At 40.3% G+C, this 24,305-nt stretch overlaps 1 protein-coding gene across 1 annotated transcript in view; it reads right to left on the reverse strand.

Annotated features, from left to right (window-relative positions):
* LOC102872147 (multidrug and toxin extrusion protein 1-like) overlaps nucleotides 1–24,305 on the reverse strand; it is a 102,444-nt gene that overhangs the window by 31,013 nt on the left and 47,126 nt on the right. Inside the window, exons 7-14 of the mRNA XM_006901211.1 lie at nucleotides 20,878–20,975; nucleotides 20,505–20,602; nucleotides 20,293–20,406; nucleotides 19,747–19,814; nucleotides 10,578–10,683; nucleotides 10,398–10,473; nucleotides 7,611–7,680; nucleotides 4,067–4,199 (exon numbers count right to left, since the gene is read on the reverse strand). Of these exons, the coding sequence (XP_006901273.1) occupies nucleotides 4,067–4,199; nucleotides 7,611–7,680; nucleotides 10,398–10,473; nucleotides 10,578–10,683; nucleotides 19,747–19,814; nucleotides 20,293–20,406; nucleotides 20,505–20,602; nucleotides 20,878–20,975 (763 nt within the window). The remainder of the gene's footprint in view (nucleotides 1–4,066; nucleotides 4,200–7,610; nucleotides 7,681–10,397; nucleotides 10,474–10,577; nucleotides 10,684–19,746; nucleotides 19,815–20,292; nucleotides 20,407–20,504; nucleotides 20,603–20,877; nucleotides 20,976–24,305) is intronic.

Here is a 24,305-nt window from a genome sequence, read left to right on the forward strand (position 1 = left end):
GTGGGAGGGGTGCAGGGGGATTGTGTACCAGGGAGGGAGTCTTTCTTTTACTTTTAAATGGGGGGAGCAAACTGGGGGGGTGGGGGGAGAGGACTGGGTGGGTAGAGAAGTGCAGCAATGAATGAATGGAAATCCAAATTTTCTGTAAATGTTCATTAAAATTATTTTTAAAAAAGCATAGCAAACATGTAGATTTTAAGTAGCAGTCTGATAATTTTATTTATAATGATAAGTAATTTTTAATAAAAAGTATAAATTAAAAAATACTATATAACATGAGAGAGGTGAGAGAGCATTATGTTGAGTGAGCTAACTAAGTCTCATAAGGACAAATACTGCATAAGACCATTATTGTAAAAGTAGAAGAATAACTAGTAAGGTATGAATTAAAGTCTATGGGGGGAAGGGGAGGGAGCTGAGGTCTGAGAGTGGACGGGGGAGAAAGAAAGAGGGGGAGAGAGAGAGAGGAGAAAAGAAAAGAGAAAACAAAAGAAAGGAGGGAGGGAGGAAGGAAGGAGGGAAGGAAGGAAGGAAGGAAGGAAGGGAAAGGTATTTGCAATGATTAAATCACTGAGTATACAAAATTTTATCATTTGCTCTCTACCTCATTTCTGTCCCCAAGGCAGTATTTTCCAACTACCAGTCCTTCTATGTTTCTAACTTTTGCATTCCAGTCACCAATTATTATTAATAATTATTAATTTATTACTATGTTATTATATTGACACTTATTAGTATCATAATTATAGTAATTCTATGTATATAGTTATTATGAATTACTAATAATTGTTAATAATAGTTCCATTCACCACTTATTATTAATAATAATAAAAATATGCATATTAACTGCATTGGTGGAAATCCTCAAGGTCTTCACCTTTGGCTTTAGCTGTTGGTGCATATCTATATAATAGTTGTATAACATGTCTTCCTTTTATGTATACAGATAGTATCCTATTACAGTATTGTACTTCAGGCTAGATCTTAAAATATTCTTTTTGACTATGAATGTAACATAGCTCCTCTTCAATTTGTCATTCTTGGCATAATAGATCATATGATTGTCTGACTCAAAATTATCAATATCACTTCATCTCTGCCCACTATTTCCTAGGATGTCAATCTTTATGCATTCTATTTTGTTTTTGACAACTTCCAATTTTGTTAGATTCATACTTTGTACATTTCCATGTTCCAATTATTAAGGAATGCTTGCAGCTGTTTCTCCTCATTTTTTAAGTGTCTTCCAACCCGAGGGAATCTTCTTATAGCACTGTATCCAACTGTATCCCCCGTTATTTATAGAGTTTTTGAAGGTTTGTTATTTCAGAAGTGGATGGCCAGTCTGTCTTATACTGAAAGGCCTGCTTAAGCCTGTGTAGCACGGTTGACCTTGCTGGTATGAAATACCAGCGATAAAGCTTCCTGCATCACAGCAACACACGAGTCACCACATTACAGTAAATAGTCTGACAAGTGTCCTACCCATAAGAGCTAACTATAAAACAAACAAGCATAAAATATCACAAAACAAACATGACTGTTTTAGGAAATAGAAAATGAGCTGTCTGGGCTGCACAGGGTACTTGCCAATCCAGCACAAGATCAGAGCTGATGTGCCCAAGGAGATCCGTTTCTATGTGTCTGTGTGGTGACAGAGTCCTAACACATGTGCCAGGTTATAGGCAGCACCTCTTCTGACCTAAGGTGTGTTGAGGTGTTCCTACACTTCAGCCTGGGGCAGAGTCTCTGCTGGCCTCAAAGAAGTCTAGGCTCATCTGCCTGGTTAAAGATGGTTCCTTTGCCAGTCTAGGGGATAGATGTAGGCAGGGAGTCCAGTCAGATATGTCCAGTGTAAAGAGACAATCATTGCTAATCTGAAATGTCCAAGGGTGACCCACTCTGCAAAGGGCACACTCCTCTAAAAACAAACATGGACTGTGTAGAGTGGGTTGCCCTGAAAGAGGGAATGGTCCCAGTCAGAGGAAGTGGCTTCATTAATCTAGTGTGGCACTCAATCTGTGACAGCTTCTACTGGTATCAGAGGACCCTCAAATAGCCTGCTAGGCTAGCGAATGTGCATTTGCCAGTCTAAAGGGTGGGTGTTGGTGGATGCACAGTCAGATATGGCTTTTGTGAGGTGATAATCACTGCTGAACTGAAATCCCCAAGGATGGTGAGCTCAGTGAAGGGAACGCTGTGCCAAGGTAGTGGCCCAGTTAATCTGGGGGATGGCTGCAGGCTAGTCCTCTGGTTCCCGGAAGGAGACTGACTTTCAGACCACACAAACTTTTCTAGCACAAATACAAAATGGCGCATGGGTCTGGTATGCAGAGCCAAGACTGCCACCAGGCACAAAAACAAGTATCATATCTCCCATCAGCTAGCTGCTGGTGTGGGTACCACCTCAGATACTGGTTCCCTTAGCAAATAATCAGCTTTTCAAAAATGGAATGCTGTGTTGTTTATGGCACTATTGTCCATCTGTATTCTTATTGTTTTTTTTTCAGTTCTTCCTTTTTTTGTCAGCATTTCAGGATTATTTTCGTTTTCTGATGTCTTTGTTGAGTAAAGCTTGAACTGGCATCTGCCTTTCTGCCTTCTTATGTGGCCATCTCTTTCATAAGTGACTCTTAAGCCCTCTATCTTGAACACAGTATATGAGCCATTGTAAAATGAATGAAGACTAACATAGTACTTGGAACATGGATGAATCCCAATTTTTAAGTAGGTTCTTCTAATATTTCCATTAGTTTTTCCACCAGCACATCCAAAATATGAATAAAGCCAGAAATTCAATGTCATCATTTGTTGCACCACCATTCAAGTTCAGTGAACTTTACACTGGCCATTACATTATTTGAAAATCTCTCATATTTTTCATTAAAATATCACTGAGCTTGAGAAAAATATGCAACATAATGAACTTGAAGTTTTCTCTAGGTGTCTGATATCTTCCTAACATCTTTGAACCTGCCAAGTACTACTTTAAAATGGTTGAAAATAACCATGCTAAAGCCAATTTCTATTCATAAGATAACCTGCCCAAGTTTAATATAATCATTTATTATCTGCCCATGCTAAGTTATTATTTTAGAAATCAAAGCTAGCAAGGAAGTTATATCCCTACGTTTTGAAAGAGCAGCTTTCATGATTTCAGATAAAATATTCTTTTCTCTGAATCTAATATGCTCATGAAGAAGTGCCTCCAACCTTCTGCACTATCATGCACAATACACCAAGCCTTTGTGGAGAGACCTATGACATTCCCTACTAAGAAAAATGTACTTACTGGGAAGTGGAGGCTGTAAAATGGTGACAGAGGTGGCACTGAGAGCACAGCTACATGGGATAGACACTTTACATGTGTTCTGCCATTCATCTTGGACTAATACCAGGGCATGTTGTTCTAGGAGGGATACAACTACCTACTAGTTCTAGAAGAGTTACACCAAGTCTGACCCAGATACCTCAGGCCAGTCAGTGTACACTAGCTTCACCTTGCAGATATACCTCAGGGCTCCACTACACAAGGTGGGGGGGCACTTAAGGATCATATTGGGGTTCATCTGCAGTGGTTACTGTCTCTTCCACTTGAATAAGAATGTGTTAACTGGATGAGTTGTTGTTGTTATGTGCTATCAAGTCAGAGCAGAATCATAGTTGACCCAGGGATTGTCAGTCTGTAAATCAAAAGGGAAGAGACTGCCTATCTTTTTCTCTTGAACGAACTGGTGGATCCAAGCCACTTGACTTTGGGGTGGCAGTCCTTACTTACTAGGCCATCAGAGTTCCCTCACTGGATGGGTAGATACCTAGAAAAGACATCTTTTTCTGATTAAGGATGTCAGTGTGGTAGATTGTACTGATGGCAACTGTGTTATGAAAAAAGAAACCCTGGGGTCCTGGCCATGTACAAAGGCCATATCCTGACCCTTCTCATTACCTCTGGCAAATAGCACAGAAAGAATGTAAGAAAGCACTAAAGCCCCAGAGCTGAGCCTTCTAAAAAAGAAAACATTTAGTCATTCCATGGCCCATGGTTAACTAAGATCCAACTGCTTACCTAATACTCCAAGTTTGGCTGCAAATATTAGTGAAATACCAATAGGAAGGCCGATCACATAATATCCAATGGCATTAACAATGGCTCCAACTCTCTGATTTCCACTTCCTCGCAGAATTCCACCACAAGTGCACTGTAAGACAGATAACATCCCATCAGTATGAACAGTGATAATACCTGGCCAGTCTTTAATCATTATCAATGCTTTTAAAGGACTGTTATCTTCTGTTGTAGAAGTTAGGTGCCATTGAGTTGACTAAGACTCATAGCAACCCTATGAAATACAGATCTGAATGCTACCCTATCCTGTGCCACCCTCACCATCTCTGATATTCTCGAGTCCATTGTTACAGAAACTGGGTCAGTCTTTCTCATTGAGGGGCTTCCTCTCCTTCTCTGACCCTCCACCTTATGTTTCCTAGAGAATATAATCATGTTTCCTGGGATTCCCATTCTTAATGTTAGCCATAATTTGCTGTGATCCACACTGTCAAAAGCCTTTGCATAGTCAATAAAACACAAATAAACTTATTTTTTGTATTCTCCATTTACAGCCAAGTTCATCTAACATCAGCAGTGATATCCCTGGTGCCACTGTCTCTTTGAAATCCAGCTTGAATTTCTGGCAGTTCTCTGTCAATGTGCTGTCTAAGCCATTTTAAAATAATCTTCAATAAAATTTAGCTTGTGTCTTACATTAATGATATCATTTAATAATTTCCACTTTCTGTAAGATCATCTTTTTTGGGAACGAGAACAAATATGAATCTCTTTCAGCCAGGCAGCTGTCTTTCAGATTTCCTGGCACAGCCTAGTGAGCATGTTCAGGGCTACATTTGTTTGCTGAAATGTGTCAGTTGGTATCCCATCAATTCTTGGGGCTTTCTTTTTTTGCCAATGCCTTTAGTATAGCTTTAGCTTCTTCCTTCATTATCATTGGTTCTTGATCATATGGTACTTTCTAAAATGGTTCTGTCAGTCAATTCTTTTTGGTACAGTGTGTCACTTCCATCTTCTTTTGAAAAAGATCATTCAGGTTTTGCCTATAGAATTCTTGGGTATTACAACTCAAGGCTTGAATTTGTTTTGTTTTGTTTTGTTTTTCAGTTCTTTCAGGTTGAGAAATGCCAAGTGAGTTCTTCCCTTTTTTATTTTCTATCGCTCGCTATCTACACATTTCATGACAATACTTTGCTTTATATCCTTGAGCTGCCTTTTGAAAACTTCTGTTAATCTCTCTTACTTTGGAATTTCTTCCCTTTGCTTTTCTGGGCTCTGGTGCAATTTTCAGAGTCTCATCTGGCATATCCATTTTGGTTTTTCTTTTTCCCCTCTCTTTGCAATGAACTTTTTGCTTTCTTCATAGATTATATCCTTGATGTCAGGTCATTCCACAACTCACTTGGTCTTTGAGCATTTGTTTTCAATGCCTCAAACTTATTCTTGAGATGGTTTTTAAATGTAGGTGGGCTAAACTCAAGTTTATATTTTGGTTTCTGTGGATTTCTTTCTTTTCATTTTCTTCTGCTTCCATTTGAGCCTGATGCAATTGAGCACATGAACATTTGATAGTCTGTTCCATAGTCAGCTCCTGGCCCAGTTTTAACTGCTGATTTTGTTTCTCCAACAATTTTTTTCACGGATTTAGTCAACCTGACTCCATATAGTCCATTAGGTAAGGTCCATGTGAATATATGACTTTTTTATTTTTTAAAAAAGGTATTTGCAATGAGCAAATAATTTGAATAGCTGGACTTTATGAAGAAGCATGTAGTAATAGGAAGGGAGGAAGAATTGTCAAGAACCCGTGCTATGCAGATGACACAACCGTTTGCTGAAAGTGAGGAGGACTTAAAGTGTTGGCTGTAGAAGATCAAAGACTATAGCTTTCAATAAGGATTGTTGTCGTTGTTGTTACATGCCGTAGAGTTGCTTGCAACTCATAGTGACCCTATGTACAACAGCCCTAACTCTGCTCTGTCCTGTGCCAATTGCACTGTCTCTGATAGACCCGTCCTGATTACCCCAGTCACTGAATCAATCCACCTCATAGAGGGCCTTCCCTTCCTGCGCTGCCCCTCCACACTACCAAGCATGATGTTCCTCTACAATGACTAGTCCCTTCTTACAACATGTCCGAAGTATGTTAGAGAAAGCCTCAGAATCCTTGCCTCCACGGAGCCACCTGGTTTAACCCATTCCAGGATGAATCTGTTTGTTTTCCTAGCAGTCCATGGCACCCTCAATACTCTTCTCCAGCACCACAGCTCAAAGGCATCAATTCTCCTTCTCTGCTCCCTAGTCATTGTCCAATTCTCTGATGCATAACAAGTGATTGCAAAGACCATGGCCTGTATCAGATGCACCTTGGTCTCCAGAGAGACACCATTGTCTTCAGTACTTTTGAGAGGCCTCTAACAGCAGACTTTCCCGTCGCAATATGTCTTTTAATTTCCTGGATACTGGTGCCAAGAGTGTTGACTGTGAAGCCAAGCAAACTAAAGCTGTGAACAATCTCAATCTCTTCACCATCTATACTGATGCTGCCAATTGGTCCAGTAGTGAGAATCTTTGTCTTCTTGACATTGAGCCTCAATCCATATTGAAAGCTGCAGTCCTTGACCTTCTGCAGCAAAAGCTTCAGGTCCTCCTTAGTTTCAGCAAGCAGGGTTGTGTCATTGTGTCATCTGCATAAGGCATATTATTGATAGATCTTCCACCAATCTTGACCCCAAATTTCTCCTCATAGAGCCCAGCCTCCAGGATAATCTGTTCTGCATACAGGTTGAAAAGGTATGGAAACAGGACACACCCCTGGCATACACCCTTCCCAATTTACATCTAAAAATTAAAAAATTAAGATTCCTTACCACTAGGCCAAACAGGCAACATCATGATAGGAAGAGAAAAGACTGAAATTGTCAACAATTAATCTTACTTGGATCTACAAGCAATATCCTTTGTACCAACAGTCAAGACATCAGATATGTGTTACATTGAGAAAATCTGCTTTCAAGAACTTCTACAAAGTGCTTAAGAGCAATGATATCAGTTTAATGACTAAGGAGTACCAAATTCAAGCTATAATCTTTTCAATTACTGTCTATGTATCTGAAAGTGGGAGAATGAATAAGGATTCTAGAAGAATAATTGATGCTTTTGAGTTGCAGTGTTGGAGAAGAATACTGAATATCCCAAAGAGAAGGATGGTGAAACATCCATTGTGCAGGTAGTCAAGAGAAACCAGAACATCATGTTTAGAAAGGCAGAGAGTCAGCGAAGGAAAAGAAGACCCTCGACAATATGGACTGAGACTGACTATAATAGTGGGCTCAAGCACATCAGAAATGGTCAGCATGTCATAGGATAGGACAGAGTTCAGATCCGTTGTTCATAGGAGCCCTATAAGTTGTAGTGACTTCAGGAACACCTAACAAAAACAACAACATACCATCTAGACCCTCTTCTTCATTTGAATTCACTCTAATTAGAAGAAATACGTATATCGTTAAACGCATTGAAGGTAATACTACACAATACTTACTGCAAGACCTTCAAAGAGGTGGGAAACAGCATAAATTGGAACAACTTGAACCGCCAGAGCAATGATTTCTCTATTGGAAAAACCAAGCACATGGAGATTAGTAGAAGACAAATATGAAAAGGAGAAACAGCTTCCAGTTTAGACCCAGCTTCTGCTCCGGCTCAGCAAGGTCTGGCTTCTGTGCTTGATATGCCTCATGAGTTTCAACACACATCCTAATCAGATACGAATCTACTGTCTTGATTTGCAGATGAAATCAACTATATATTGTATGTCTGAAAACATATGTAGCTCTTTGCAGGCATTTAATTCCAGTGATTTGGCTCCTTTAAGTCTCCTCCTCAAAGAAATTGTGGGTTCCTTTACTATCCTTTCAACACAGATTCCACAGACCAAGTCTGTATCAGTCTCTCAAGATACAACAGTAAAAGCTGAATTTCTCTCTACGGAACCAAAGTTGGCAAGCTATAAAAGGGCCAGAGTTCTATTTAACAGAATGAATTTCCTGGAAAGGGGCCTTAACTACTATAGGCAGAGTCTTGAATTTTAATGTTGCTAGGATGCAAGTCATCACATTTTTCCTCCAAGAGGCTTTCTGACAAGTTCAAACTGCCATCCTTTATGTTTGTAGAGTATCATTTTATGGTTCACATCATTCAGGATTCTAAATGACTAGTCACAATTAAACACAGGACACTGCCTGCTATTTGTTGAATGGAGAAATAAGAAATCGATTTGAAGTTTTAGGGTTTCATGGGACATTCCAGCTAATTGGCCTAATAATGTGCTTCTATTCTATGAACTAATTTTTGCATAGTGCCTACCATTTTACAAGTTTGCAAATGATCATCAAAGCACACTTAGTCTTTATTCACCTGAAACAGCAGAAAAAGTAAGTGCATCAGGAATAGGAAGAGAATCTAAAATGTGACCATGGGATATTTTCATGGACTACAGAAATAAATCAATTTGTCTTGGAGGAAGTGAAAAGTAGAGTGCTTCTTAAAAGCAAAGATAGTAGAACTACTAATCACTATTGGATATGCCCACCATTACCCTGTCTTTTCACGTCTCCACCAGATAATTCCCATTTCCTTTACCCCCTCCATCCACCCACCAAATTGTGCGACGCTGTGATATCCCCCCTACCCATCTCACCCCTTTATTCCCAACTTGGACTACCATCCACATAGAAGACCATAATTGTAAAAATAGAAGGATAACTAGCAATGTGTTTTTTAAAAAATCACGTGGAAAAGCTGACTGAGTAAAGCCTGCTTTTGGCACCTTTCCCAGCCCAGTTCCACCTTCATCCCCAGGGAACATTTTTTTAATAGTTTCTGTATTTATTTAATATTTAATGAAAACAGAAGCAAATGCAAATACATACTATTCTCTATTACTTAACATTCTCCAAGTGATGGTTTATACTTCTTTTATTTAACAATTCTGGAAATCTATCTGTATCGCTATACAAAGAACTTCCCCATTCTTTAAATAGTCATTTTACTGTGTGTAGATGGACACATGGGATATTTTTTACCATAATAGATATGTTGCATGAATTATCCTGTATAAACTCCATTTGTTATACATACTTGGTTAATAATAGAAGAAAATGTTCCAAACAGGATCAAAGAATAAATATTTTCATTATTTTTATAAATTGTGTGGAACAGTTTGCCGCTAGAGAACTCTTAAAATTACTGAGGATCAATGATGTTAGTTTGAGGACTAAGGAGCACCTGATTCAGGTCATGGTCTTTTCAAACACTTGCTATGTTACCAAGAACAGAACAATGAATAAGAATGACAGAAAAAGAATTGATGCTTTTGAACCATGGTGTTGGAGAAAAGTACTGAATATTTCATGGACTGACAAAAGAACAAACAGATACGTTTTGGAGAAAGTGCAGTCAGAGTGTCCTTGAAGGCAAAGATGGTGAAGCTTTGTCTCACATACTTTGGGCATGTTGCAAGGAAAGGTGGAGGGTTAGCAAAAGAAATAAATGTTACTCTCAACTAGATGGTTTGATATAGTGACTGAAACAATGGGTTCATATATGTTGGAGATGGTGAGGATAGCACAGAATAGGATAGGGTTCAGACTTGTTGTTCGTGGGATTGCTATTAGTCATACTCGACTTGATGGGACCTAACATAATCCCATGGGGAAAGAAATAATGGAAAATGTAATCAGTGGTATCAGCGATGTCAAAAGGGGGCCCTGTAAATACAGTGTGGGTCACAGTGTGTTTCACTTGCTAACCACAAGGCCATGCCCTCCAATGGTTTTCATCCACCATAGGTCCCACAGGAATCAGATGGGCAGTCTTCTCCTGGCAAGACTTACAGCCTCAAAAACAGGATGGAGAGTCACAGGCTCAGAATTAACTTCATAGTAGTGAGTTTGGGATTTGTATAAATCCGTTCCTACTGAGTTTATTTAATAGTCTCTTCCCCAGTAACATTGATTGAGTTTCTGATCTTGCAAATAACTCACACACCCTACTTAGTCGCACAACCAGGAAGGGCCAGTATGAAAACATCTGTCAGACTAGACTGATCCATTATCACTCACTCACTGCCTTCAAGTCAGAGCCAGCTCTCTGCTGCCTCTCCTTTGGGTTTCTGAGGAGGCAAATCACACAGGAGCAGATTGCTTATATTTCTCCTTTGAAGCTTCTGAGAGACTCAAACTGCCAGAAAGGTGCAGCTTTTTAGTTAGCAGCTTTCATATTTCAAGAAAACTTCTGTTGGATTTGTTATGGAAATGGCAATACTCACCTGTCAGTAGTGAAAATATATCCTACAAGATCCTTACTGCTTGACAACAGGATGCAAAAGATAATAGCAAAGAGTTCTGGAAACAAAACAGAAGAAGAAACAGCAAACTGAGAAAAAATTTTCTGGAAACCTGAGTGCAGCAACAACATGGTGAAGAACTGAAGAAATGAGAGTGGCCACCTGTGATCAGCATGGCCACAGCAGATTTCTTTGCCTGCTTAATGTCTCCAGCCCCCAGAGCATTTCCAACCCGGACACTGGCAGCCACGCTGAAACCTGTAGGTATCTATAAGGAAGAGAAATCGCCATCAATGAGAGAGTGAGGCCAGACAAGTTATGTGCCTCTCTGCTTTCACTTCTGTGTCTAAATAGTTGCTTTCCTGAAAGAAAAGGAAACAGGGCAATCATGCTTCATACCATAATGACTATTATGTATTAACTTGTGCCTTCCCAAATATTGAAGGGAACTCTGGTGGCTTAGTGGTAGGGAGTTGCACTACTAACCCAAAGGCACAGGGTTAGAATCCACTAGCTGCTCCAAGGGAGAAAGATGGGTTGTCTCCTCCCATGTAATTTACTGCCTCTGAATAGCTGCTTGAGGGTCAGCTATGAGTCAATTTTTACTTGACAGCACACAACAACAGCAACGAGTAGATTTTGAAATCTTAACTCCATACCTGTCAATGTAATCCTGTTTGAAAATGGGATTTTCTTGGCTGTGTCAATTAGATCTTGCCTGAGTAAAGTGGATTCTAAATTTAAACACTTCTGGGTCATGAAAAGAACAGATTAGACACAGAGACATACACATACAAGAAAAGACAGGATGTGTGAGAGTTTTCTACAGCCAAGAAATGCCCAGGACTACTGATAAGATTTTGGGCCAAGACTCTAATTTTAACTTATACTCTCTAGAACTGTGAGGAAATCAATATCAGTTCTTTAAAACCATTTATTTGTTATTTGTTATGCAGCATCTTTAGAAAACGAAAATGCTGGTAAAGCTTGTTTCATTAAAAATTCTAAGACTAAAATGACTAATGTGCCTACCTGGGGGCCCCAGGCTCTGAAGGTAATTCCTGATTGGAAACCACAGAGCAGGGAGGGTCCTGCATAGTCCACCCTTTCTTGGGTGGGATGGGCTGCTACCTCAAATCCAATCTAGTTTCTTTTGTCTCAGAAAGACCATTTAAAAATCAAGTTTATAAATCAGAACCCAAAAGTGATGAACAATTTTTTTCCTAACACTGATTAAAAATCTGATAGCAATGTTGCCAGAGAACTGAGAGAATTTAGGATGATGCCAAAGAACATGCTGCGGAATGTGTTTAAGAAAAGCGATCCTGGCAATCCGGAGTAGTCAACATGGCGGCAGCAGTAAGACGCTTAAATAGAGTTTTGCTACAACATTCGGAGGCATAGTCTTTCCAAAACAGCTTTTCTGGCATATCTTTCTCCTTGTTCTGTGAACATTCAAGTGCCCAACAGACAGTTTGCTGCTACAAAGCCTGCCAGAAAACAACAAAAAGGCCCTTAAAGAGAAAACTCTAGAAGAGAAGAGATCCTGTTTTACTAGTTGTCCTTCTATTTTGATAATAATGGTCTTACACACTACTTGTCTTTATGAGACTGAGTTTGTTCACTCAGCATAATGCTCTCAGTCTCTTCCAAATAATATAGTATTTTAAAAAATCCTTGCTCATTAGTCTGCATAGTATTCCATTGTGCAAATGTATCACAATTTCTCAATCCACTCAGTTGTAGTTGGACATTTGGGCTGTTTACATGTATGGGGACTCAAGAGGGGAAGGAGTGGGAGTCAGGGAGGGAGGATGGGTAGGGGTGAAACCACAGGGTTGCACTGTTTGGTGGGTGGAGGGAGAGGGTGAAGGACATGGGAAGGGACCTTAAAAGACTGGGTAATGATGGGCAAGGTCCAACTGTGATTGATTTTATAAAACATAATGCATGGGAATGATTGTATGAAACACAATATGAATGAAAAATAATGTGAAACACAATATATGCAAACTTGGTGAGCAAATCAAATTTTTTTTAAAAAATAAAAATAAAAATAAGATTAAAAATAGAAAAATAATAGAGATCTTGAAGCCAGATATTCTCAGTTCAAGTCCTTCCTCAGCTATTTGTCAGCCATGTGACCTTATCTTCTTAACCTAGAAACCAGCTGCCATCAGCAGATTCCATCTTATAGTGATGCATGTAGAGCTGTTCCATAGGTTTCCGTAGTTATGAACTTTCTACATAAGAAATAGCAGGACTTTCTTCCAAGATATCCGTGGGCAGATTTGAATTACCACTTTCAGCCCATAGTCAGATACTTGATCATCTGTGTCAGTCAGGGAACTGGTTTAAAATTCATAGGATATGCAGTGGGATATAGTAATGTAGTCACACTATTTACAATCCAGATTCTTCTTCTCTTTACTAAAGAAGAATAATGAAGTAAAAGAAGCAGCTTAACATGCAAGCAAGGAATTTATTATAGAAAGAAACAAACATAAACGTTGTGCTTAGGAGATGCAAGGACAAGAGAAAGTATCTTACATCCTGCATACACCATTTTATTCAGGTACAAACCCTTCCCTCTGGTATCTCAATTAGAAAAAACCAGGAACAAGAAATTTATAGCTAGTTAAAAGATGAGGGAGGAGGGGAGAAGTGGGGCAGAAGAAGGAGGAGAGGAAAAACTAGTAGGGCAGCAGAGATTTGTGGACAGATGGGGGGGAGGTGGTGAAGGAACAGGCCAGGTGCAATGGGGACTTGCTGAGACATGCTAAAAGGCATTGATCAATAATAATAATGATATAAAACACAATGTATAAGAAAGAGTGAATAAAATGCAATGTACATTAATGAAGCACAATATTTATAAATGATTAAAAAGGAAAATAAAGTAGGCTTGACTTCTTGTTAGGTGCCCTCAAGTATAGGTTTTGCTTAAGCACAATTAAGTGTTCTGGGATTCCCATTCTTCTCAGTTAGCCACAATTTCTTGTGATCCACACAGTTAAATGCCTTGGCATAGTCAATGAAACACAGACATTCCTCTGGTAATCCCTGCTTTTAGCCAAGATCCATCTAATATTCGCTATAGTATCCCTAGTACCACAGCCTCTTCTAAACTCAGCCTGGACATCTGGCAGGCTCTGCTGATGTGTTGTTCCAGTAGTTTTGGGATCATTTTCAGCAGGATCTTTCTTGCATGTGATATTAATGATATTGTTCAATAATTTCCACACTCTGTCAGGTCACTTTTTTTTTAATAGGAATAAATATGGATCTCTTCCTGTCAGTTGGCCAAGTGGTTGTTCTCCAGATTTCTTGGCACAACTTGGTGAGCACATCCAGGGTAGCATCTGTTTATTGAAATATGTCAATTGGTATTCCATCGATTCTTGGGCTTTATTTTTTGCCAATTCCTTCAGAACAACTTGAACTTCCTCCTTCATCATCACAGGCTCTTGATCATATGTTGTTTCATGAAGTTCTTCTGTTCCAGACTATTCTTTTTGGTATAGTGACTCTGTACTCCTTCCATCTTCTTTTGATGCTTCCTGCATCATTCAGCATTCTGCCCACAGTATCCTTAAGTATTGCAACTCAAGGTTTAATTTGTTCTTGAGTTCCTTCAGCTTAAGAAATGCTGAGCGAGTTTGGCTCTTTCTATTTTCCTACTCCACATCTTTGCACATTTCACTATAATATTTTGCTTTGTCTTCCATGTTGCCCTTTGAAATCTTCTGTTCAGTTCCTTAACATCTTGATGGCTTCCATTTGCTTTGGTTTCTCGGTGCTCTAGGGCAATATTCAGAGTCTCTTCTGACATCAATCTTGGTCTTTTCTTCCTTCTCTGCCTTTGTAATGATCTTTTGCATTCTTCACGTTTGATATTCTCTCATAGCTCGTCTGGTCTTTGCTCATTACTATTCAAGTCCTCAAACTTGTTCCTGAGATGGTCTTTTAATTCAGGTGGGATAGACTGAAGGTCAAACTTTGGTTTTTGTGGATTTGATTTTCTTTAGCTTCAGTTTGAATTTGCATACAAGTAGTTGATGACCTGACCTAGTTTTCACAGCTGATATTAAGCTTCTTCAATGACTTCCCCCCCCACACATATATAATCAGTTTAATTCCTGTGTAGGACATCAGGTAAAGTCTAAATGTAAAGGCACCATTCATGTTTCTTATAAAATTTGTCATGAAAAACCAATTGATTGTACAGAATTCTACTATTGTGTCTCCAGACTCACAGCTGTCACCAAGTCTATGTTTCCTGACTACCTTGTTCACAATTTTTGCTTTCCAGTCACCCATTTTTACTAATGTGTCCTTTTTAAAAGTTTTTTATTTTATACTGGCTTACTTACAAAGTTTGTATATATTATTTTTCTTACCGGATTTTCCCCCTTTCCTTTACCCAGCCCTATCTCCACACATCAAATTGTGTGACCCTATGATTAAGACCTCTCCCCCTTGCCCATCCTCACCCCTCTGCTCCCACCTCCCCTCCTTGGGTTCTCATACTCATTCTACAATAATGGTCTTACACAGTATTTGTCTTTATGAGACTGAGTTAGTTCACTTTGAAGAATGCACTCCAGTCCCTCCCATGTTAGGTAATAATTTTCAAAATCATTGCTCCTGTATTCTGCATAGTATTCCATTGTGTGAATGTACCATAATTTCTCAATCCATTCCACTGTGGTTGGACATTTGGGCTGTTTCCATGTTCTTGCTATGGTGAATAACACTGCTATGAAAATTGGTGTACAAGTCTACTGTATCTTCATTGCATATTCAGTCAATTTCCTATTGCAAGATTCAGTAGAAATCATCTATTTCCTCCTCTTTGGTTCTGGTTGTTGGTGCATAAATTTGAATGATAGTGATACTAACAGGTTTCACTTGTATGTATATTAATATTATCCTGTCACTCACAACATGTAATTCAAAATGGCTCTAGAAATGGTCTTTTTAACTATGAATGCTACCTCATTTTTTTCTCACCTTCTTATTACCAGCATAATAGATCATATAATTGTCTGAATCAAAATGTCCCAGGACAATCAATTTCATGTCACCAATGTCTAGAATGTCAATATTTATGCACGCCATTTCTTCCTTAACAATCTCCAATTTTCCTACATTCATATTTCTCACATTCTACATTCCAATAATTAGTCTGTTTGCAACTCTCTCTCCTCCTTTGTGATTACCAACATGAAGGCTCAGCCTCCAGTGCCATACCTGTAGTCTAACCTAAGTGTGCTCTGTTGTTCATAGGGTTTTCGAAGGACTGTTATTTCGGAAATGGATGGCCAATTTGTCTCCATATTCTGTCTATAATTTGGATGCTCTGCTTTAGAACAATATTTTAAAGACAAGCATTTTACCCAAAAGAGCCCAAGAGAGTATGCAGGTAACATGAGAGAGTACGTTGGGGGAATGACCTTTTTTGTGCATGTGTTGTATTCCCTTTGTCACCCTGCCCTGCCCTGCCCTGCCAGCACTCAGCTCAATTCCCTCTCCTTACTTTTCTGACACCTCCTATCCCCTGTGGCATGATAACTTGGGCCTCCTACCCACTCTGTCCACCCTTTCCTCTTCACTATCCTGGCACAGGGTTTTGGGAGGGGGAGTGTTTACATTGCTAAAGTGGTGTTCGCATGCATTCCACAGGGAGGACACCCCAGCAACCTGATGTAATTTTAATTCTTCATAGGAATAAGAAGGAATTGATGCTTTTGAATCTTGCTGGTTGAAGAGCACTGAATATTCCGTGGACTACCAAAAGAATAAACAAATCTGTCTTGGAAGAAATGCAACAAGGGTGGTCCCTAGAAGAAAGAGTTGTCAGGTGGAACCAGTCCTTGGAAAAAGACATCATGCTGGTAAAGGTAGAGGGTCAGCAAAAGAAGAAGACACTGCGTGGGATGGATTTACACAGTGACAACAATGGGTGTGAGCATGATTGTGAGGCACTAGCAGAACAGGACAAGGCTTAGATTTGTAGTTCATAATGATAGGTAATGACAAAGGAAACACTAACAAAGTAAATAAAACAGGAACTGTTCTGGATAGTGATGTGAAATGGTGGCAAAACAACACAAGGAAAACAGACTTGTCTAAAAAAGGAGACTAGTGGAGAGCAGAGTCCTAGGACTACCACAAATCCATCAGAAGCTGTACACCACCATAAAGGTGTGTAAATTTGACCCCCCTGAAAACCATATATACACTCATATAAGGATTGAGTTAGTCTGTCCTGACCGGTTCATAGTCTGTTATGAACGTCTAATAAACCTGTTCCTTTCACTCGCTCTCACCCAGTGTCAGTGTCTTTCTTGTTGCAGTGTTCTGTTAGAGTCTTGCACGTGAGCCAGAACTTTCTAGTTTTTACTCGAAGAGGTCCTGGGATCTCTTTAGAAATCATCCCTTTGGCAATAAGATTCCTCAAAGGTGAAGTTGACTCAATGGCACCAAACAACAGCAACATACTAACACAGTAGCCCGTGTTCTACTGTGTCTGATATTGTAGGTGGAAAGCAAAAACACTCCATAACCACTGTTATCAGTTTCAAAAAGTCAAGAAAAGTAATTTTATTAGGCACACTGTAGAAAAAGAAAAAGCAAGAAAAGAAGAGGAATATGAATGGGGTCCAAGAAGTGCAGTTCCTCCTGAAATAAAATCAATGGCTACATCTTTTTGGTATTTATACAAAGTCAAATGAAAAGTTGCATAAAGTCTTGTCTTCATGCAAAATAGTGTTTACAAGTTTCTTTGATAAGAAGTAACAGCACAGTTACTAAGCTATTTTTAATCTATAGTGACAAAACAGTATTATCAATGGGAGGATGGTAATAGATAAAGGCAAAAAGACAAAAAGTGCAACTTCAGGAGGGAGGGGGATTAATTCAACAGGTGATGACAGAGAGAATTTACTTTTATTCTAGTTAGGTGTGCATCTAAAGGGGGGGCGGGGGGCTGGTGGTACAGGCTCTTTTAGTGTTCCTTTTGTTCCAGTGTGTGACAGATGCTAAAGCTCTATGTGAAAAATAAAAGAACTCTAGGAAATGTAACTCAAAGGAGACAATAGCATGAAGGTGACTGTGCCCCCTCCCCATCCACTCCATCCAGAGGAATGCATTGTCAATCTGACTTCTGATTCTTTCCATACACAGGCAAGTGGCTGTTTTCTGCCAGGCACACAAAACTAAGGTACTGGTCTCAGGCTTGTTAAGGTCATATTGTTATTGTTGTCATGTGCCTTTAAGTTGGAACCATCCTTGACCCTTTAGTGGGTTTTCAGTCACGGTTCGTCGCACAAGAGGAGACTGCCCATCCTTCTGTGGAGCAGCTGGTGTATTTGAGCCATGCACCTTTGGGATCACAGCGCAGCCTCATTTCTGCCATGCACCATGATCTAATCACCTTTTCAGCTGCATGAATAACATCAGGAGCAATGGACTGGAAATGCCCCCACATCATCCCCTGAAAAGTCCATCATATCATCTCATAGGCCTAACCTTGAGCCCAGAAACACCTCAAACTGTGGAACCAGCAACTGGAATAAGAGATGCCATGCTCAGCGGAGGGCCTTCTTACAACTCTGCTCCTGGGAGAGGCCCATCTTGCTCTTCAAGATGTAACTCTTCTAATAAATTTATCTTTTAGTTCATGTTCCTCCCAACTCCTCACATGTCCTCCTAACAAAGGCTTGACCTAGTCATGTTTATTATTTCCGAGCTAATGCCGGGAGATCTGTCACTGGCCAATCTTTCTATCTTTCTGTTGCTGTTCACCTGGCACAAATCTTATTTGCACAAGGAATCCTGGGACTTCACTACACGAAAACAAGGCTGAGTGAGGTTCATGCAAAGCTCTCAGTGTATTAAAAGGCATCAGAACTAGACAGTGATATAGAAAAGCAGAGCTTATGTGAAAACGAAAGCCCACAGGTCCTCTTGACATTCTGATATTTGCTTCAAAGCCATAAACTGTTAACTTCTAGTATTCTAGACCTTTGCATGTGATAAGATTCCTGGTTTCTGACAGCACCGACAACAATAATGGAATCCAGGGCCCAGGACAGACCAATTCAAGCCCTGTAGGCTTCCGTAGCTCTACTGGAAACCAAGTTATAACCCTTGTCCAAAATTACATGCAGAGCCAAAATTAAAATTCAGACAGGATATGTTGGGGCATGCACCTAATTACCCTATGGGCCAATTCTAAACCCCTTCTTCCTTCAGTAAATAAACACCATGAACTTCTGCTAATTTACTAGTTCCTGAAATCCCACCTCCTCTCTGAGGTTTTTTTCTTTTTTAATCTGATCTCTCCTTTATTTTAAAATTGTTTTCCCAATGTATCCTTTTGAACCGCCCCCCCCATGTTTTCCCCTTTGCAAAGGCAATCTCTCTAATAAATTCATGCTTTTGTGAAAAGGTCTAGTCTTTCATTTTGTTTATTTGTAGTAGAAGAAACTAAAAAAACCCCTCAAACTCAGTAGGAACTGAGTAGAAATCAATTCAGCTGACCCTCTAGTCAGTTTTTGGAGGTTATAAATGATATGAGAGGAACTGCTTTTCTTTCTCCTGCAGAGCCCCCAGTGAGTTTGAACCACTGAGGGGCATCACCTTTGGGTTAACAGTGCAACTCCTTATGGATGAGGCCACCAGAAATTCCACAGGGGTGGGGAGAGTGTGAAGGGGAGAAGAGAAAGAATCTACAGTCTGGAAAGCAGTTGTCCTGTAGTAGCAGCAGGACCCGGACTTCTTGGTGAGACACAAGTACCAACCCGACTTGTTCTTCTGTCTATTCTGACTCATGGTGAGTCATCTGCATGATGTGCTGGAGGTTGTCAATGCTGATTTCTCTAAAGTAAATTGCCAGGAGTTTCTCCTTTGGCACCTGTGAGTGGACTTGGATTTCTGACCTTTCCATTAACATCAAAGCACAGTAACCCTTTTCTTTGGCCAGGAACTCCATGGGCTCAAGTAGCCTGCAGTGCTACACCCACCCCTTCACTCCTTTATGTTACCCACCTGACATTTGTGTGTGACAACTGGAAAAGATTCTCATTTTGGGGGGAAAATGTGCAAGTGAAATATTTCAAATGTGAACTCTGTTAGGAAAAGGAAAAGTCATTTAAGGTTTTGCCCAAACCTCTCATTAATCATGCCAAAAGGATCCTCCTTGGCTTTAACTTTACTTTCAACTTTAACTTTTTAAATATTTTTTAATGTATTTAAGAACTGCTTTGGAATAATAAGTGTGGAAAACATTTTGCATCTCTCACACAATCAGCTGTAAGGCACTTACCATATACACGATGACAGACAGTTCATACACAATAGACTGTGCTCCCAGCTCTACCATGCCGAGGATACCTGATAAGAGATAAGTAACTCCTTGCTCCTGGATCAGCCAAAAAGCCAAGCCCACTGCTGCTTAGCTGTGGGCACCCCATTTTGGAGGAGAACTGCTCTCCTAGAGCTCTCAATGGCTATGGTCAGCAGCAGGCCAACAGGCTTTTCTGCTAAGGCACCATGGTGTGGGTTCAAACCACCAGTTACACACACTAACCAAGTGCACTGTTGAGGGACCTCTGCCCTTGGACTCAAACCCCACTACTCTTGAGTTGATTCTGACTCATAGTAAGCATGTAGGATGGTGTAGAAATACGTAAGTGGGCTTATAAGGCTGTAAATCTTTATAGAAGCATACAACCAAATCTTTCTCCCACTAAGCAGCTGGTGGATTAGAACGATCAACTTTTCAGTTTGTAGATAAGCACTTTAACAAGTGCACCACCATGGTTTTTAACTCTTAAACAAGACCATATTTATTGTCTGTTCTCTCACTGACCGCTGAGGAAGCTCCCGATCTGATAGGCCCACCATTCGATGCACAGCATAAGCATGCTGGGGATGGCCAGGTGGAAGAAGGAAGCCCAGTCCTGTAGGCATTCAAAGGACCACCCTGTAGTCAGAATAGAGACAGCCTATTTATCAACATGCCTAGATATCTGGCTGGAACAAGACAAGTGTCAAAGTGGGAAGGCAAAAGGCATTCCTTACCTCCCCATGTAGCTTGATGTAATTTTCTCCAAAGGATGCAGGAAAAGAGGAGGCGAGCCAGGGTAAATTGGGAAATAGCATTTGCCAGTGCAGAACCCCTGAAAGTTACAAACATCGTGAGAGAGACATCTGTCCTCCTTTCTTCCCTGCCTCAGCAATGATGAGAGGAGCAATGCAGCCCTTGATAAGAAGGAGCCAGCATTTTTTTCTTCCCAGAGGAGCATCAGTCTGAAAGTATATCTCCAGAGTGGGATAAGAAGAAGATCACATGTATACACAATATTAAACCAATCAAAGGCCCCATGATCTTCCCTCTTCTCCCCAAACAACTGCATATAAAACACTCTCTGCATGGAGAATCAAATGGACTCACATCACTCCAAGGCCCAGCTGATGGAGAAACAGATAGTTGGTGAGGACATTGACAAGGTTGGCTGTGACTCCAGTTATGATTTGAGGCAGTATGATTCCCTGGAACATGGTGGAAAGAACACACACCATCTTTAGAATCACCAAACAGCTGTTTTCTTCTCTCTTCACACAGTTCAGGCTCTAGCTGCCTTAGTAGGAAGCCTAAGAAAACACCTATGATACCATTAGTCAAGAAGAGAAATATTGCGTTGGGAAAAATTTGCTGTCAGTGACTTCTCCAGAATACTGAAGAGTAATGATCGTTAGTTTGAAGATTAAGATGTGCCTGATGCAAGCCATTGTTTTCTCAACTGTTCACTATGCATCTGAAAATTGGGCAATGACAGAAGAATTAATGGCTTTGAATTCTGGTGTTGGGGGAAAGTAGTGAATATTTGGTGGACCACCAAAAGAATGAAAAGGTCTGTCTTAGAAAAAGTGAAACCAAGATGTGCCTGGGAGGCAAGGACAGTGAAACTCCATCTCACATATTTTGGGTATATTATTAGAAAGGGATAGACCTTGGAAAAAGACATCATGCTTGGAAAGGCATAAGGTCAACATAAGAGTGGAAGACTCACAGGAAGGAATGATATGATGACTATAACAATGGGCTTAAGTGTGTCAGAGATGGTGAGAATGGCACAGAATAGGACAAGATTCAGATTTTCTATTCACAGGGTCACTATGAGTTGACATGGTGGTTCGGAACAAGAACTATTTCCTTACTCTCTGAAAAACTGTTCTCTATAATCTAGACTATAAATATCTAATGCAGAAAAGCAGGCTCAATTTCCAACCCAAGTACAGTGTTCTAGACCATAATCTACAAATCTCTACATTACTCAACCATCTTAACCTTAAAGACTTCAAGGAAATAGGGCCAAGCCCAATTAAATTTAAATCTGATGCTGGCATTTCATTGTTGGCCTGTTTTGCTTTGAGCCCTTCAAATATGGCATTGTTAAAATTTCTTCTGCACTCCATCTTTATTCAGTACATTTTATTAACAATCTTTGTTCCGTTACTGATATACTCAGAAATGTCCCATGATTTTTCTCACGTAATGTATCACTCAATGTGATAAGTCAATAAATCTGGCTTCTTTCTGGACACTCTCTCACTCATTCATTGCAGTAGAATCAGAAATGACCCATAGCTGAACCTCCAGTGTGTTTTCAGAGGCAGTAGATCACAAAGGAGAAGATAGTCTACCTCTCTCCCATGGAGCTGGTGATAGATTCAAGTTGGAAGAGAGGTGTAGCCTTTGGTAGCACAGTAATAGCATGACTAAGAGTCAATATTTTTTCCTGGCAGTCTATGGGACCTCTGGTGGACTAGTGGCAAGAAAATGTGCTGAAATCCTGAAGGCATGCAGTTCAAATCCACCACTTGCTCCATGGAAGAAAAATGGGCAATCTCCTCCTGTGTGATTAACTGCCTCTGATAATCTGCCAGAGGGTCAGCTATGGATCGGTTCCAATTCTACAGTAAACAACAACAGTCTGTGGGACTAGGACCAAGTTCTCAGCTGACCACAATGTGGGCCACTTATTGATCTGGAGATATTGATGCATTTTAACAAGAGAGTTACATGATCAGCTTTAAATTTCAGGACAGTATTACAAAACACACACATGTACACTATTGTAGTGTTGAATTGCCTTGGGAAAAAGAACTGACAGCAGGGAAATAAATAAAAAATCAACTGAAGGAAAAGTAGTGCTGTCAACTGTTGTAGAGATAGTACTGCTTTACAGGGACCCAAGAACAACAGAATGAGACTTCTGAAACCTGCAGGCTTTTAGGGAATGTTGACACCATGGGGAACAATTGAAGAAGAAATCCGCTCAGAGCAGAGCAGAAGCTCTTGTTCCAGGCTGGATTGTGTGCACCCCTCCTCCCACCCTGCCACCTTGCCAATATGTACTGTAATCCTAATTCCTATGCTGTGGATGTAATTTCATAGGGCTTTCTCTGTTATGTTAATGAGGTTATACCAATACAGGCATGTTAGAAATCTAATCACTTGAGTTTGAAAACAGAACAGATTAGATACAGGAGTCTGGGAAAAAAGATGATAGCAACAGTTCTCCAAGAAAATGAGGCCTGCCAGGGCACAGAAGTTGAGAACAGGACCTTCCTTCCCCCTGAGCTGTAAGGAAGGCTTCCCTAGAACTGGTTCCCTGAACTGGGTCCACAGGCCTCTGAAACAGGGACCAGAAATTTCTATAATCTAAGAACACGCTGGTAAGCAAGGAGTTGAGCTGCCAACTCAATAGCAGGCACTTTGAATCCATCAGTGGTATCAAAGAAGAAAGAGGGACAATTTCCTCCCCCGTGACTTACAGCCTCAGAATACCTGCTTGAAGGCTCAGTTAGGAGTCAGTTCCAACTTGCTAATAATGAAGTATTTTTGAAAGTCACTCATTTGTTGTGTATCTGTTAAAGCAGCACTCAGAAATGAAGACAACTCCCCACCCTAAAAGTTCAAGTATTATGGAATATTAGAAATATAATAGCTCCAGCTACTGTGCTGCTCTTTCCACCCTGTATCCTCTCCAAGGGTGTATGACTATTCCCAGTCACAAATACTCCCTTCATCCCAAGAAAGCCAGTTTCTAGATGTTGGCTTTATTCTGCATGCAGCAGCTTGGCCATTTCAGATAAATGACTGCAACTATGACTCTTTGCAAGAAACAGGCTGCTGTCTTTCCTCTCAACAAATCATCTTCCTAAGTTGGGCCTCCAAGGTGGAAACTTTGTATGCTACTTACACCACTCTCCACAGCCAACCATCTACTTAAGTCTACAGAATTCACTCTGCTACATTTCCTTTTGCTTTTATTCTTAGTTCATTGTAGACCTTCATCTCTGGTCTGAACCAGAAACCCTGGCAACGCTAAGCACTCAGCTGTTAAGGAAAAGGTTGGTTGTTTAAATGCACACAGTAGCTTTGCAGGAGAAAGACTCCTTTTCTCCCATAAAGAAGCCAACTTTTGTGTTGGCAGTGCAACTTTTTACCACTAGACCACCAGGGCTATCCAAGAAGTTGCACTGTGAACTGAAAGGAGGATGGTTCAAATCCACCAGCTGCTCCCTGGGGAAAAAGATAGACAATCTCCTCCTGCGTGATTTACTGCCTCTGAAAGCCTGCAGAAGGGTCAGCTAGGGGTCATTTCTGACTCAATGGTACACAACAACCACCTCTGGGTTGGCAGTGCAACCCATTAGGCCACTAGAACTTTCTAATGTTGATTACAACTCAGAAAATCATGTGGAGCAGGAAACTACATGTGTCTGCTGTGACACATGAGGGTGCAATGAGACAAAAGTCGATGCAATGGCACACAACCCATCCATTACTCTCATTTCTCCCCGTGTATGTTA

This window comes from Elephantulus edwardii, unplaced genomic scaffold (genome assembly GCF_000299155.1).
Source record: "Elephantulus edwardii isolate Elephantulus edwardi_28Jun2011 unplaced genomic scaffold, EleEdw1.0 scaffold00314, whole genome shotgun sequence".
NCBI lineage: Eukaryota > Metazoa > Chordata > Mammalia > Macroscelidea > Macroscelididae > Elephantulus > Elephantulus edwardii.